Raw genomic sequence first — 16,242 nt, 5'->3', positions numbered from 1 at the left:
GTTTCTGTTAATCACCATTTGGGGTACATTTGTGGTTTCTGTGACGTTGCATGTGTTGATTTTCCTCTGTCCAGGCCATTCACTTTCTCTGTAGACTTTCAGAAAATCTGAATTCAGTCGATATATTATAGATGCAAATTATTACATATGCACACGTGCCATTCACACATTAATTCCTTGGCTTGCTATCCAAAATGAGCTAGAAATAAGGAAAGCATCCCAGAAGCTTTCAAAATGACATAGAAACTAGAAAAGGCAACGAGAAATCAGCCTGAAAGAGATGTTGCAGCTGCTAGTCATTGTTGCTGTAATATTGCAGTGAAGACGAGATTTTGTCGGATATTTACTGTGAAGTACCCCTTGGAAATGTCGGCTATTTATGAAACAATAAATCAATGGCCTACGTTGTTTCATAAGTAGCCTAAGTTTCCAGGGGGTTTGCCAGAGGTGTGCTGAAAAACCTGCGTGCGTAGTCCGCTGTATTCTTTATCTGCTCCCCTACCACATACCCACCAAGCAAACTACGATCTTTTTGTATACAGATCAGGTAAGTATATATATAGATAACCGTCCCTTTGCACCTGCAAATCCAGTGACAGCACTCATGTCTGTCATGAGTTAGCGAACCCAAACACCGATTCGCAGTTCCCTACTCCCGTTTTGAATGCACGGCCCAGTTACTTTTCTGCTTGACCAGCTGTTCGTAGCGATTTCTGCTTGACTAGCTGTCCACAAGAGATAGCCTTGGTAAACTCAGATTTGTCATAGGTACCCATTGCAACCCCTTCTGAAAATTTGGCCCCTGAAGTCAACTACAGTGTGATTCTGCTCAAAAACTAACTAAATGTTGAGAATGATTCCATTTTCCTTAATGGTAACTATAATTGGCTTTCCCCTTTTCTCTTTTTAAATATTTCCCCCTTCCATGCTGTGTTGCTTTGCACTGACTGTGATTGCATGTTGCACCCTGGTGTATCCATCATGATGATGTTACATGGCTTGTTGCTGTGATACCTGCCACGCCCCATTCCATCGTTTATGTCACGGTTACGTAAATGCTCCACCCCCTCGTGTGTTGCTTCCATGATTTCCTACTGAAAGTGCCCATGATGCACGGTGCTACACCTACCACTGTGTCTGCAGCAACACCATCTGCCACCAGCGTTCCCTTCGCTGCAACAGCTGCAAGCAATCAGGTTTGGCCATTTATTTCACCTGTTCAGACCTAGCTAACTACGGTGTGTTGGTAAGGCACAGTATATGCTTTTGGGATTGGTGAGAGACATTAGTCCCTATTCTTATGTGTTTCTTTAGCCGTTGTTACATTTAGAATTTTTCTTTCTGTGTATGTTCTAGAGGGATGTTCCTGCTTTGCTGCTCATCCTGAGATGAATCAGCAGAGTGTTCTCTTTTTTTAATTGGTTACAGATGTCACTCTTGACATCTTATATATACGGTTGTTGCTACCACACCAATCCTCAAAGGTATATACTAAATATTTTTTAAATGTTTCTTCATTGGTTGAGAGGAGAGTTTATTTTAGTTTACTACCATTTTTGGTTATTGCGTTTGAACTTTCACTTAGTACTATCATCACCTTTACCTTTAGATCTACTGGAAAGAAAGAAAACACGTTTCTTTCCAAGGCACAGATATGCTTATCATTACCCAGTGATTACATCAGAAATTCCTTCTCATACCGACATTAGATGTGCTTGTGTTGTTTTAATTTTCATTTGCTTGAGGTTTTTACAGGCAGAGTCACAAGGCAAATTATGAACTTGGGGTGAGTCTTGAAATTGTGAGGAGATGCTTACAATAATTATTGTGTAACATTATGGCCATTTTGCCTTATTAAAGTGGTAACCACGCTTAAAGACTGCAAGTTCCACTGCTGTTTCAATTACAAGTATGATAAACATTTAGGACACAGAGCATTAATCCATTGGGGAAACAAACCACATTCTAACCTGTGCTTTTTGCAAAATTAACTATTATTGGATATGGTTAGTATGTCTAAATTTTTCTGTGAAATTGGTTACGGTTATTGATTACCATGTCCAAGCAGTGAACAAAATAAATGGAATTCTCTCAAGAAACTATTTTAATCTAAAATCTTTTTTACTACTATAGATACCCCCATTATCAGTAGATGAACTGAATAGCAGCATGTTTCTTTCACAGATGTAGAAGTTACCAGTAGAACAGTAAGTCTCTTTAAGTATTAATATAATATTTGTAGGTTATATCTTTTATCTACACAGTTGCATTTGCTAAAGACTTTGGTAAATATTTTCATTACTAGGCATTGCTTATAACTTAGAGCTTGATTTAAGCATTCTAAATTTTCCAAAATGAAATATGGACAGCAAATATGTGATTTTTCAATATGAAAATGACAGCTGGTATTGTATTTTCCCAATGAGCTTACAGATTCCCAGATGTTTTCCCATTATTAAAGGGGTATGATTGGTTAGCCAAAGGCTCAGATCGATTTTGAATTTTAATCTTTTAACGTTTTTCTAGCTTTGTTTTAATTGAAATAAAGCAAAGTAATTTTGTCACAATTTGAGTAAGATGGTTATCTTAAAGACAGTAGGCAGTATGCTTTTTCTAAAGACATTATGGAAAGTAGCGCTTTCACATTCTGCCACTTTGTGTTGCTTCCCATGTAAGTCTAGCAGAATTGCTCCAGCTGTTTTCAGTTTTGAGTGACATAATTTAGTAATTTAATCATTATTTTCATTCACATCATGGCACCTTTTTTTTTTTTGGTAATTTTTGTTGTTGTTTTCAGATTTTTCCCCCTTCACCTTTGATTTCCTTTGCCTGGTCCAGAGCCTGTAATAACAACACAGTTAATTTGAGCAATTGTTCACTTGGAACGTGTGACTTTTAAAGTCACTCAAGACTCTGAGGCATGTTAATTAATAATTATAGGGGGTTGTTATTAAACAAATACACTGATTCTGAGTTGCATCCATTAGTCATTGAAAGCTTGAAGTTCTCACACCGGGAGTGTTTCACCTGGTTGAAGAAGGCAACGGTTCTGTTCTCTTGATGGATTAGTTCCCCAGAACCTGGCTAGCATTTCTCTCCTGCTCAGGACACACAGGCCCAGAAGACTAACTGTTCTGGACAGAGCATATAGATAACTGTACATTAGATAACAGGTCCCTTCAATCATAAGGAGTGTTTTAAAAAAAGACATCTTTGAGTACACGGAATAACTGAAGTAGCTGTATATTGTAATAGTTTTCAGGGGTATCATTTGGGATAGTGGCAACTTGGGAATAGCACCGAACATGAGAATAATAGGCTTTGTAAACACTTGCCTGATTCTCATGGGCTGCTTCACATCAAGGTAAACAAAAGTGGTCAAATATAGTTAACTTTCCAACAGAACATGTCTGGGAATAGTGATTCTCTTTTACTTGATTCCATTAGAAAATTTAGAGGTATTGGGCACATCATAATCATTGCAATATGTAACAGATGTTGAAAATTTCTCCAGAGTGCAAAAATGTAATTTTGTAAAATACTGTATACCCAGAATTCGCACTTAGGCTATTCCTGCACGGCTCCAAAACATACAGATAAAAAGTTTAAAGTTTGTTTAATATTTGCACATTTCAAAATGGAATCCAGTATGTTTTGTCAATATATGCTTGTTGGAGGAAGTGGATGGATGGGTGGATGTTCATGGTGTAGACAGTGCCTTAAACGACGGAGTGCATCTCTGTTAACTTAGGGCAACTGTCCACACTGTCACTCAGTGAGAACCACAGACTATCAGACTGTCATGCTATGTGACTCCTTAGTGAGCATTTCCAACAGCTCAATTTTCACACATTCAGAGTGGGGAATATCTTGGCACACGGTTCACACACAGAACTGGAACAAGAATCAAGTATCCTGACCCTACTTCAATAACCCTCCAATATTTCTCACTCTTTTTTTTTCTTCCATTTCAGTTGAAATTCTGAACAACAGAGTTACGGAGTATCAGAATCTCTCCGTGAGAACCTCCACATGGCCTTTCTATATATATTCACGTATGTCCTCTTCTACCAACACAACAATAAGCATGGTGCAGTCAATATATTAAACAAAACAAACATACCAACCAACAAATTCGAATAAAAACCAAAGCATCAAACAATCAATGGAGATGTTAAAACACCAACAGAAAACTAACAACTACCATCTATCTATCTTATTTGAATTATTAGGTAGAACACCATAACATTTTGTAATTAGTTTATCACACTATTCTTTGTGATTTTCCAATAACCATTATGCTGAGTGAATCTCTACAGTGGACTGCTGGCTTATTGTGCATTCTTGGTGGATAAATGTTTGGTCTGTTTTGAAGTGTTACCTTACCGTTTTGTTTACACAGTAGTCTATTGGTTTGATTCAGAATGTAACAAATATATCCAATACCATTTTCCCCATTATTGTATTGTATTGTATTGTGGTGTGTTGTGTTAGGTTTTTACATACTATAGTGTTTTGCTGTAATGTGTGGTGTTTGATTTTAACTAAAATGTTATTAATGGGAAACAGAAACACATGTGCTTGAAAAACATGACAGGTTAGTGTTGATATGCTCTCTCTCTCTAGAATATTTCTGTAGGTTTCTTGAGGCAGACGTTTAAAAGGCCTCACTTTTGAGTGTGTCCAAAACCTGTTCATAAACATACATGTGTATAATTTGTACCTGTAGATCTAACCTTGCATAGTACAGTCACGTTACTGGATTTTTTTGTGAGAGAGAAATAATTACCTGAAAATAACAGGGAACTTCTTAAAACATTAACCCGAATTTCACTCCTTAAGTAGATTGAAAAACTAGACTTTACCTTTAATTTCTCAGCATATATACTAAAAGTTATGTAAAGTGCCCATTACATTTTTTGTGGCTCAAGGATCCTGTCTTCTAGGTTGAGTGTCTAAAACTGAGCCATTTGTCATTTTCAGCTGAAAAATTGGTTCTTGGAAGCTTAAAGGTATTCTAATGACAGGTTATAAATTAAGCAGAGAGGGGGGTGCTTGGAGCTAGCTTTTACATATTGGAGGAAAGTGTGTAAAAACCATTGCAGTGTAACCTTTGATACAGGTGCCACTTTCTGAATGCAAATGGCTCAGGCTCTTTAGCCTACTCTTTGAATAATAAGTAAGATGCAGTCTGGAAAAGTCAGTCAGGGTGAAGGAGAATTGGTTCCAAGTGAGGCCTTTCCTCCCCAAATGGACAGTCTCTTCTGTTCATCACAGCTGGAGTCTGAGTATAGATTTGGAGAAATGGCGGGACTGGGGAGGGAGGTAGGGAGCCATTTGAAATTACTCTTCGATTTATTTAAAAGTTCTAAGAAGGATGTCCACAGTTGTCTTTAGCCTCAGTTCAGCTGAGTTTCTAGTTTTGTTAAACATTTCAGTGAAGGAGCAAGTGCCTGTGATATAGTATGTTAAGTGTTGCCCTTCCCAAACTTTATTAACAGCAGAATCTCTCATATCATAATCAAGCCTCTTTTTTGTTTGTTTGGATTTCTTTGTTTTTATATGTTTTGAAAATTATAATAGAGACGAATAGAGAGGTCTGTAACACCCTTTGGATGAGACAGAGTGGCTACACTCCACAGAGCTGACCTGAATTCACGTTACTAATACTTTTGGAATAATGGTATAACCAAGTAAAATAGTAGTTAATTCCTATGGCATGTCACACACTTCTTCCACCCTACTCAGTAATTAAAGTTACTATTATTAATCAGTGGTAGAACCACATGATAGTTTGCATTGATTTAGATAGATTTAATATTTTCTACTAAATATGTGTTCTCTCACTGGAAAGTATAAAATCATCAAATTTGATGTATATACCAAGTTTATTTTTCTCCTTCATGAAAATGACAAGCAAAGGGAAAATCTGATTTAGGATACCTTAAGCCGGCTAGTAGTGTTTGAATCACAGAACAGTGGAACTGGCAAAACCTTTTCACAGCCAGGGCATGTGATTCGCCCAGGGCTGCCTAACTACTTGGTAGCAGCTGGACCCAGAAATATCTCCTGACTCCTGGTTGTTCGCCTTTTTCACATTGTTTGTGCTTCAGAACCTTTGAGACTCCATCCCAAAGCAGATCATTTTGGCTCAGAATACAAAAGAGCGAAATTAACTCCTCAGTAGCTGATATCCTGTTGATCTTAATTATCAATCCAAATCATGATCATCAGTGATTTCTAAATGGTCTTGCTTGTATTGAGCCATTGTCATCTGCTAACAAACAGTATTGTCTGGAGTTAGAGAGCAAGAGGTGTCTTGACTTTTACCTTTTGGTCCTTTGAACCACTTAATTTCTGTTTCCCAAAATCTTAACATTGCTAGAGAAGAAAGTAGAATATGCCTTTGTGAAATTACTTGTATTTGGAACTGAGTTTTGTAAAACCTGTGCTGGTGCCTCTCAGGAAGGGCAGATTTGATCACATGAATCCAGGAGGGATGCACCTGAGCTACTCTAGATGTATTCCTTAAAAGCAACAGAGACATTTTCAGTGTGAAATGAACTTTTTCGTCATTTGACATTTTGATACAACATACTGTCTCACTTAACTTTTTAAACTTCTGACAAAGATGTACATGGACAGTAAACCTAGAGTACAGCTGTTTGCATGTTGCCTTAAGCACTGGAAGACATGAATAATGATGTATTTTTTAGTAAGAGGTTCAGTGAGAGATATTCAGGGTAGTGGTATTTTTGGTGCAACAATTTTTGATATTGTTGGCATTTTAAAAGTTGCTTTGTGAGTGAATTTAAAGAAAGAAAACTCAAAGCACTAAGGTTTTGATCAGAGGTGAAAGAATTTTGACAAAAATGCAATTTTAAGATAGCACTCTTTAACTAGTTGTGCAATGACTTATTCAAGTGATCTTTATTCAAGAAAAGAAGTCATTAGACTATAAATTTCTGGTGAAAAAGACAAGTCACAAAACTAATCGGTGACTCTAAACAACAATTTACTGGACGTATTGTATATATACAATTCTAATCACTTGTGATTCTTAGTTAACATTTTATAAGCTTTGTAATTTACAAGGGCCTCTTGTTATTTATCCAAAATTAGTGTTTTTGTCCATTCCTCTCAGCCTTTTGCAAAAATATGCAAGCGTGCTGAAACTTGGATAAAACAGGCCATGTATACAGAGAAAATAATCTAAAGGTTTTCTTTTAAGAGGGTTTTAGTGTCAAATTTTTTAAAGCCCTATGTGACCACAACATAAGTATATTTTAAAGAGGATTAAGATTCAATTTAAATTAAATGGATTCATAAAATCCATGCAGTATTTGCTTTTGCAATTGGAGCATGATTCCTCAACTAGCTGTTGCATTTCATTGCATTTGTCTAAATTAGAGTCTTTAATTTGTAGTTAATCGTGACATGAAAAGCCATCCTCTCCCTACTCCATCAATCTTCGCCATCCATTTCTGAACACGCTGAAGCACTTTGATCTTGCCATAAGTGTTGTCCGACACCACTAGGCTGTGTTCACTAATGGGCAGCCTCAGCTCAGCAGCTCTCCAATGGGGGCAAAGCAAGTACCTCCTCCTTACCATCAGCAGGAACCAAATAAGATGAATCTTTACAACATGAATCTCTTTTTCATGGCACGACAAGTAAGCACAGTGATGTCTGCTTAGGGACAACATTGACATCAAATTTTGTTAACTAGTATGTAGGGAAGGCCTGTGTGCTACTTGGAGCGTTATTTGGTCCTTCCTCCACTCCTTTGGAGAGTACATGAGGATGCTCTTAGGTAAAATGCAGCCACACATTTTCGAGTTATTTCAGTCTGTAGGGTAGGCTGTGATGCACAGAACGAATTGAAACTGGAATCTTCTTTCTTTGATCTCTTCTCCATTTCACACACGTTGAAATAGAAAAAGGGAAATGTGATTGAGGGAAATATGATTTCCCAATTCTGTTGAATAGATTTAGGAAGATAGATAGTGGCCTCATTTTTAATTTTACCAGTGCCTGTCAAAGGCAATAGAATAAACACTATGTAAAAGAGTATGACAACTTTTTTCTTGTGCAAGTTTAGTTGACAGCCTAATCAAACTGTAAATATAATTACAAATAGAGGTTCTGGGCACCAGCTCACTAATTGGTGCCATGTTTTCATTTAAAGTTTTTATTTTATTCCCTTTTCATATCGTTAAGTAACTAGTGAATTTAATTTTGAAGGAGAGTTAGAGAAGCTTTAAGATTTTACTACAGGTATCCAACCCGCCTAGATAGGTCCTCAACTGACACTGAAAAACAACAAGGTATAGAGTGTAGTTCATAACTATTCCTTACAGAACAAACTGAACTTTATATACGAATAATAATGTTTAACTAATTATATTTAGTTGTTGCTTTAGCAACAAACCTACAACATGGCTACCTTTAGACATTTCTTTGTGCGTGAAAATTTTACTTGCAAACTCTGTGTGGTTTTTGACAGATGATACAGCTCAAAGCTCAGAAATAGATATGGTTGATTTTTCTTTTTAATCCAAATTCCCATGTGAAAACTGAATTTGTGTCCTTGTGTGACTTTTTTGAGCAAAAAGTTTACAACATCCGGATTCTAGAATCAGGCTTTAGAGCTGATAGAATTTGTTGTGTGGATAGGGTTATTCCACAGTGTTTAGACTCCAAAACGCAATCGTATTTATAATATGCCCCGATCTCTTTCCATAACCTTACTTATTCAGAATCATTCTATTCAAGTAGCATAGCTGTAGCTACAAAAATTCTCTTTTACAAATCTATCCAAATGAGGGTTAAAGAATGACAAAAGCATAGATTAAATTAATTCATCTTTGTGAAACCATCCGTACAGATACTGTGGAATGACCCCATAACAGTGTTGAAGAGACATATGCTGCAGTTAACTGATGGTCTCAGTTAGGGTGCGAACGTGTGAGACACACCTTTTTTGCACTTATGTACATAGTTCATGAAAGCGATCCTTGGAGCATTTTTTTTTAATATAAGAAGTCTGTGATAATAGTGGAAGGAAAAGTTAGTAAGAGAGAGTTATTTCTAAGGCTTTGAGAAGAAGGGTTTTTTTTTTTTTTTGCTACAAGACTTTACTAAAACATGATGTTGCTTTGCTGTTGTGGAGGCTTTCTAGTTTGCTAGGGCTCGTCACAAGACAAGACTGGTTACAGGTTAACAGGTCAACTTCAGCTAACGGCACTAAACAAAAGTTAAGGTACTTCAGCTTTTAGCAAGATTGCTAGCAGAGATCGTTTGTTTTTAAATTAATCCTCGCTGTAAACACACACACACACACACACAGACACACACACACACACAGACACACACACACACACACACACACACACACACACCAGGCAGCAGGTTTCTGGCTGAGGTCTTCTTTTTTCAATGGTTGCAAGGAGTTGTAAATTGCAAGATGGATATTCCCATTCTGATCTAGTTAGATTTCATCTTTCACGGAAAAGGGTCAATTGAGATATATCAGTTACATCAATTAATATGTATTTAAGTGACAAATTGTTAACGTTTGCCACTATTTCCCCTTCAAGATCCAGAAGCCAAAACCAAATTGGCAACTACTGAAAGATGTAATTCAACAGTTAAGTATGGCCAGCACAGAGCATTTCATTCCCTTCAGCAAAGGAAAAAATGCTCCTGGCACAATTTTATAAATGGCTGTTTTCTGACTTACCTTTACCAGATGAGACAGTGCTTCACTGTGCCACTTCAGCCTCCTACTCTTTTAACGAAACAGAAGAGAACTAGCCGAAATCTTATGTACATCAGAGCTGTAAAAGAATGTTTCAATCAGATCATCTCTGCCAATTTCAGCTCCCACATCACCTACAGATCACCATTTATCTTTTTGTTGCCTCCAGGCGATGAGACCTAGAAAAGGTCGAGGTTAGAAAGGTTTAAGGATAGATCACCATGAGGGCTTTGAGTCCTTCCCATCTTGAGGCCTGTTGTCCTTACCCTGGAGAAGGAGCCCATCTTGGGATTGAGGGAGTTGTTATTAGTATTGCTACCCATTTTGATAGTTCTCACTTACAGAGACAGGATAATAAGCCAAAGCCAGAAAGCAATCCAAGCCTTACAGTTGTCCAATAGCTCAGGGCCAGTTGGTTAGAAATTTCCGTTTTTTTTTTCCCCCCTTGAGCCCATAACCACTTAGAGTCAGCCTTACAGCTAACAGCCTGACTATCTGACCGGCATTTCCATTGATAGAAAATGTAAGCATTCATTCCTTCTGTAGTTAGGAACTCCAACTTTAACCTTATCACCAACATATTTCCCCAACTTAACCCATGTTCTTGCGTTGACATTTCCTTGTGAAACTATAAGCCACACGAATATATTTTCATAAGGTCAATAGAAATATAGTAAGATTTTAAGTCAGGCAGAATCACCTATAAAAGAGTAAGAATGAACCTAGAAGCATCACAAAAGATAACCAGTTAATTGATGGCATGTGGTGCGTACTGACAGCCACTATGTCATACTCTTTGGAGCTTAAACACAGTGCTGTCGTTTAAGTAAGTAAAATTAGAGAATGAAAGGACCTCTATTATTAAGCCCAGGAAAGGATTTAGTTTGACTGATTCAGTTTCCAGCCCCTCCACTTGTTCTTCCCTGAAAGAGAACCACCCATCAATACTCCAAAGCAGGGCTATTCCGGAGGAATTTTATCTTTAGATAGAACCCATCCTCAATTATAGCATACCTAAAAGGAAAAAAAAGTATCGCTGTGAAATAAGTCACAGCTATATCATTATTACTTTAATTTAAAAGAACCAACAAGACCTAAAAGTAACCCAACTTTAAGCAGTGCTCTTTTCTCCCCAAACAAACACACAACCTAAAACATTTTTCTGTCATAGAACTGCATGATTCCAAAGCTTTATTTCGGTATACAGATGCTGTTTGTTACTGATGGAAACCAAATTATTTTGTTGCTGTGTCTTTTGTGTCTAGCAGTTGAGAGAATTACATGACCATTAATTATAGCATTGGACTCTGGGATTGCCCTTTTCAAAATAAGTTTCCTTTTATTATTGTTGTTGCTTTAATTATTAGAAAATGAACCATTTGTGACATGCCCCCAAATTACAATAATTTAAATAAGTTTTCTTAAAAAGATGCTCCAAAATATACTCTTTTAAAGGGCTAATTTTATGCATTTGTATAAGAACAATCCAGTATAATGTAGAAAATGGAAGCACATATTTTGGGCAGAAAAATGCCAATTTAAAAATACTTATCAATAAGAAAATTACTAGCCCTGTGCAGCACTTACAGATTTAAATAATGATCACTGTATTTAATAAATATAAACTGTTCCCATAATATTTTGCCTCCAAAATGCAATAGCTCATTCCCTCAACTGCTATCAGTAGGGCAGATGCTTTGATTTGTGGGGGTTTTTTTTTTTTTCAAGTTATAGTGCTGTACTGCTTGTTTGTGTTTAGAAGTGTGCATTATGCAATTCATTTTAGTACGCTATTTCTATGTTTATTTTTTGTTCTTTCAATAAAATATATAAATTTCTTGGTTTTGTCTTTTTTTATGAATCCATATTCACACATTACGAGTTCACCTAAAAGCTATTTGTCTTCTAGTATATTAATCCTAATATTTAGTAATTCTAATACAAGATTTGATTTGGTTCAGTGCTATATTTCATACATAGAATAAATTTATTACTAAATATATACCTTCAGTATTTTGAATTATATAGCTAATACATCCATTGTATTAGATGTATTATTCCTATAATTTTGAAGTCATTAACGCAAGAAAGACACACTTATATTTTAGCAAAAGAACACTAAAAATTTTGTGATAACGCTTACTGGTTTCTGTTGTGCTTCAGAAATTCTGAGGCATATTCTACGATACATTATTATTATTAGTTTGTATTTTCCTATTATTCATTTCTATCCTGCATGTTGAGTGTAACATATGAAACCAGTGTCATTCATTTTATTCTTTTCAAGAGGGGCATCAATGGTCTCATAACAACGGGATGCATGACTTTTTCCATTAAAATGTTTTCTCTCACTTAAAATTGGTTTTCTCCAACAAATGGCACAGGAATGAACGGATAATTGGTTTTGTTCTTTAAAGAAAGCAAAATGTAACTTGGTAATTCTTTATTCGGTCAGATTTGTAAATACTTAAGAACACTAATCAGGAACTTCTCCATATCGCTGCTGTTCAGTAGTCAGGCTGACAGAAAAGTGAGGTGAAGAGACTTTGGATGAGAGGTTGTAACAGAGTAAAGTATTATTCACGTGTCTAGAACAGTAAAAAGGGCCAGGGAGGAGGTTGGGTCCTTGTCCAATATCAGCTGAATCATACAGAGCTACTAGCTCCCTTGCCCCTTGTGCCCTGCTTGACTATTTCTAAGTGTGGTTCCCACGGTGGCATCTCCTGATTAGCCAACCTTGAGCCCTTTGATGTGTTTGATATGTTTCTGTGACTGACTCTCATAATTCCAGCACTAAAACCAGTTCAGTATATAGACATTTACAAGAGGTCTTTGGCCTCTAAAGAATTCAGCTAATGTCCCTCTCTTTGAAGCTGCTGAATGATAGAAGGAAGAATTCAGGGCAGGCATTCGCGACGGTCATCAAAATGGAGTTTCTATTGGTCAGAAGAAAGTTGACCCAGGGGCAAAACCAGATGTCAACCAAGTTTACCTTGACACTTTTCAGCCTTTTCCCAACATCCTTTTAAGCCCCTCCTTTTCTCATCCCCCATGGGGGCCTCTGGCCTTCTAGAAGCCCCATGGTAGCAACTTATCAGGCCTGCTTCCCCAGATACATAATGGATGTTTTTCCTTCAGAACTTTCCTGGTGGGCATCTCAGGCTATGGAGAGCAGCTCATAGCTGCTAAGAGACAAATCACACTAAGGTGTTATAGACCAGAAGTGCTTAGTGCACGGCCCCTCCTGGGAGTGCCTGTGTTTAAAAAGGCATGACTCTCCAGTGGTCAAATATCAGACGGCCACATGCGTAGATGACGGAGAAATGCTTTACTGAAGCAAAAATCTGGGCACTTGAATCACAGCGTTTAACCAGCAACCAAATTCCCATGGAGGGGTGGTACCGTCATTCACCACATCAAGAAGGTCAAAAAAGGAAGACTCCTGTCATTTTGTTATTGTCAGGAAAGTTCTGATACAATAATGAACCTAAAATACTGACCTGATACTGAGCATCCCCAAATTCCGCAGACCTGAATCCACCCCATGGTCCACCTCTGTAGCAAAGAGCATAACAGAGTGATGGGCCTGACAAAGGGTCACATTTCTGGAGTAGCCTCATGCCTGTACTTGCTAATATCCAACATACTCTGACTGTTTACTTGACTCTTCCCTGTACTAGAAGTGCCCATTTAACTGAGCCCTCCCAGCTTTTCCTTTCAGTGCCTGGACTTACACTTCTCCCTTCAGCAGGAGGACAGTGGGAGTCCGGGGAACAAAAGCCAAGGGCTCCACTGATAGGAAGGACAGCCACCCTGACAGAAGGGTGAGGTTTGGGAGAGGAACAGAGATTTGATTCCTGTCCTTTCAAGTAGATGCCCCATTCCAAAGTGGATGTAGAAATTGGTATGAGAAGGAAGTTCTGGTCAGCCCAGCATGTTTGTGTTTTGCACGTAAACAGAGTGCAGTGCAGAAGCAGGCAGGACACCCGGGGCAAAACAGACAGATGCAAGAAAAATCAGAGATTTTCCTGATGAGAGAGAGGGAGGTTTCGCCCCATAAGTGATTCAGTGCACAGCATGCATGTCCGAGTGCAAAGAGAGAAATTGGTGAAAAATCATAGAGTAACTGGATGAATAGCAGCAAGCAGTAGCGGCAGCACCTGTTAAAGCAGACAGCCTGTTCGTGAACTGGACCTGAGAATGCAGAAGGAACCTGAGGCGTCTCTGCAGTCAGCATGCTTCTAGAGACATTATGGCTACAGCAAATGATGGTTAACTCTGAAGATGAACGCAGTTCTCAAGAAGAGGGTGGGGAATAATAAGGTCGGGACTGAGACTTTGCCTTTAGCCTTCATGCCCTGAAGAGTTGGACAATTCTTTGTTGAGGAAATTGGCAGTTAAGAATCATATCTGTGTTAATTATATTTATATATATATATATAGTCAGTGGTTACTGATGTACCTTTTGTTAACTATTTAATAAATGTGTATGTAGTTCATTCACAGTGTTTTGATTCTCAATTTCTGTTTACAAAGTCCCAGGTGACGAAAGTCATTTATGGGTTGTTATACCAGGAAAGCCTGAACTCACATGAATCAATGGTAACTATTGGGGTCTTCCAGCAGGGGTTGCCAATAAATGAGGCATTTGAGCTAACCTCAGTTTGGCTGGTGTACAGGACCTCACTGAATATCAAGCAAGTGTTTATCATAAACTCAGCGCCAGCCAATGGCAGAGATCACTGTAATAAGCAACTCCCTTCTCCTGATGGAAATCATCAGAGATAGTCTAGTTCCTGAAGACACTACTCTCCACATCCTGGAGAAATGTCCCTGTGGTAAATAAAATATACAAATCCAGATATTCATAGGGGGCTTAGGGAAAGGTCAGTCCAAGAATAATCTTTGAGTAGTAACACACTAAGAAAGCCCTTGACTAGTATGTTTCAATTATTATTGTGTCCACATGCAGTGCTATGACACTAGACCCTTCTCCCTTCCAACCCACCCTGTACGTTACTGCCGGGGTCATTTTTCTAAGGTCGAACATCACTTCATTTCCCTGACTGAAATTCTCCCATAGCTCCTCCCTGCCTGTGGAATAACGCTGACCTGCTCACACAGCACACTTGTGCTCTGGCCTTAAGCTCACCTTCTCGTTTCATCTCTCCCCTGCCTTCTGTAACCTGTACGCTCCAGGCAAACCAAACCTCTGTTGGGGAAGTTGAAAAAATGAGATCTTCCAACGCCCAAATCCTCTCCACAAAGGTAGTCGTGAAAGAAAACACTTTTATTATTGAATAAACATTAAAGTGGAATGGGATGAACGTCAGAGGCAACCCACTAAGTGATTGCAGAGACAGAAAGGAATCTCACCCCCCTTATGCAGTCAAACAGATACAACCCATTCCATACTTGTTTCCGGGATAAACAATAACTAGTCCTCAACTAAGAGGACTTGACGGCACCTGTGGTCATTCAGAGTTCGTCCTAACTTTCTCATCCACTGGGGAGGCCGCCTGTGTCGACTTTATCTGTAGGAGAAACAAACTTATCATATCTTTATCAAAGATAGTCTTGCAAAGTGGAGCAAGGTGCCCAGGGAAGTTAGGCTCCTAAACTCCCACAGGAACTGAAAGGTGGGGCTCTATCTCCCTTGATGTTTGCATTTCAAAGAGATGGCTCCCAGATCCTCGAGGAAACATTCCGGAGTTGTGAGACTATCGAGAGGCTTATTTAGCCATTATTGAGATTTACATTCATTTGAAAGGGACAGGGAAAGAAATTTGGAAAGAAATGGGAGACATCTCCTCACTTATTTTCAACAAGGAGAATTAAGCATCTCATTTTTAATCTGAATTTGCCCTTACACTGCTCACCGTTTCCCACACGCACCCCATCGGTTCCCATATCTTTGTGCTATTTTTCTCTCTATTTCGAACATCTTCCCCCCTTCTTCCTCCTCTTCTTTGCACTCATCATTCAAGGTATATATCAACTATCACCTCTTCCTTGGAGTCTCCTCTGGCCTTACTAGATACCACTGAGATGCAGCTACTACAGATAGTTCCCAACTTTCGATTTTTTGATCTTACAATGCCAGTCAGCCACGTGATCACGAGGGAGACCATCCAAAACACAACCATTCTGGACCCATAAGACTGTTCTGCTTTTCACCTTTAGCACAATATTCAAGAAATTACGTGAGATATTCCACACTTTATTATAAAATAAGCTTTGTATTAGATGATTTGGCCCAACTGCAGGCTAATATAAGCGTTCTGAACACGTTTACCGTAGACTAGGCTAAGCTTCAATGTTTGGTAAGTTTGGTGTATTAAGTGCATTTTCGACTTATGATATCTTCATCTTCCAATGGGTTTATGGGGATGTAACTCATCGTAAGTTAAGGAAGATCTGTATTTATTTAGTTCTTACCAAGTAATCTCAAATCTCAGCAGCCACCTCCCCTACAGGGCTTC

At 38.3% G+C, this 16,242-nt stretch overlaps 1 protein-coding gene across 11 annotated transcripts in view; it reads left to right on the top strand.

The window, feature by feature from the left end:
* Nucleotides 1-11,598, top strand: part of MBNL3 (muscleblind like splicing regulator 3) — a 113,060-nt gene extending 101,462 nt beyond the window's left edge. For 10 of the 11 annotated variants that reach the window (XM_057538385.1, XM_057538387.1, XM_007174528.2 and 7 more), the window contains 3 exons: nucleotides 1,102-1,196; nucleotides 2,134-2,207; nucleotides 3,975-11,598. In XM_057538385.1, coding sequence (XP_057394368.1) covers nucleotides 1,102-1,196; nucleotides 2,134-2,190 — 152 coding nt within the window. In that variant the 3' untranslated portion in view covers nucleotides 2,191-2,207; nucleotides 3,975-11,598. The remainder of the gene's footprint in view (nucleotides 1-1,101; nucleotides 1,197-2,133; nucleotides 2,208-3,974) is intronic. The other variant, XR_009006695.1, reaches the window with a different exon arrangement.
* The last annotated feature ends 4,644 nt before the right edge of the window (nucleotides 11,599-16,242 follow it).

Source organism: Balaenoptera acutorostrata, chromosome X, assembly GCF_949987535.1.
Source record: "Balaenoptera acutorostrata chromosome X, mBalAcu1.1, whole genome shotgun sequence".
Taxonomy (NCBI): domain Eukaryota; kingdom Metazoa; phylum Chordata; class Mammalia; order Artiodactyla; family Balaenopteridae; genus Balaenoptera; species Balaenoptera acutorostrata.
Note: the sequence above shows the minus strand (reverse complement) of the source record. Positions and strands in the feature narration are given on the sequence as shown.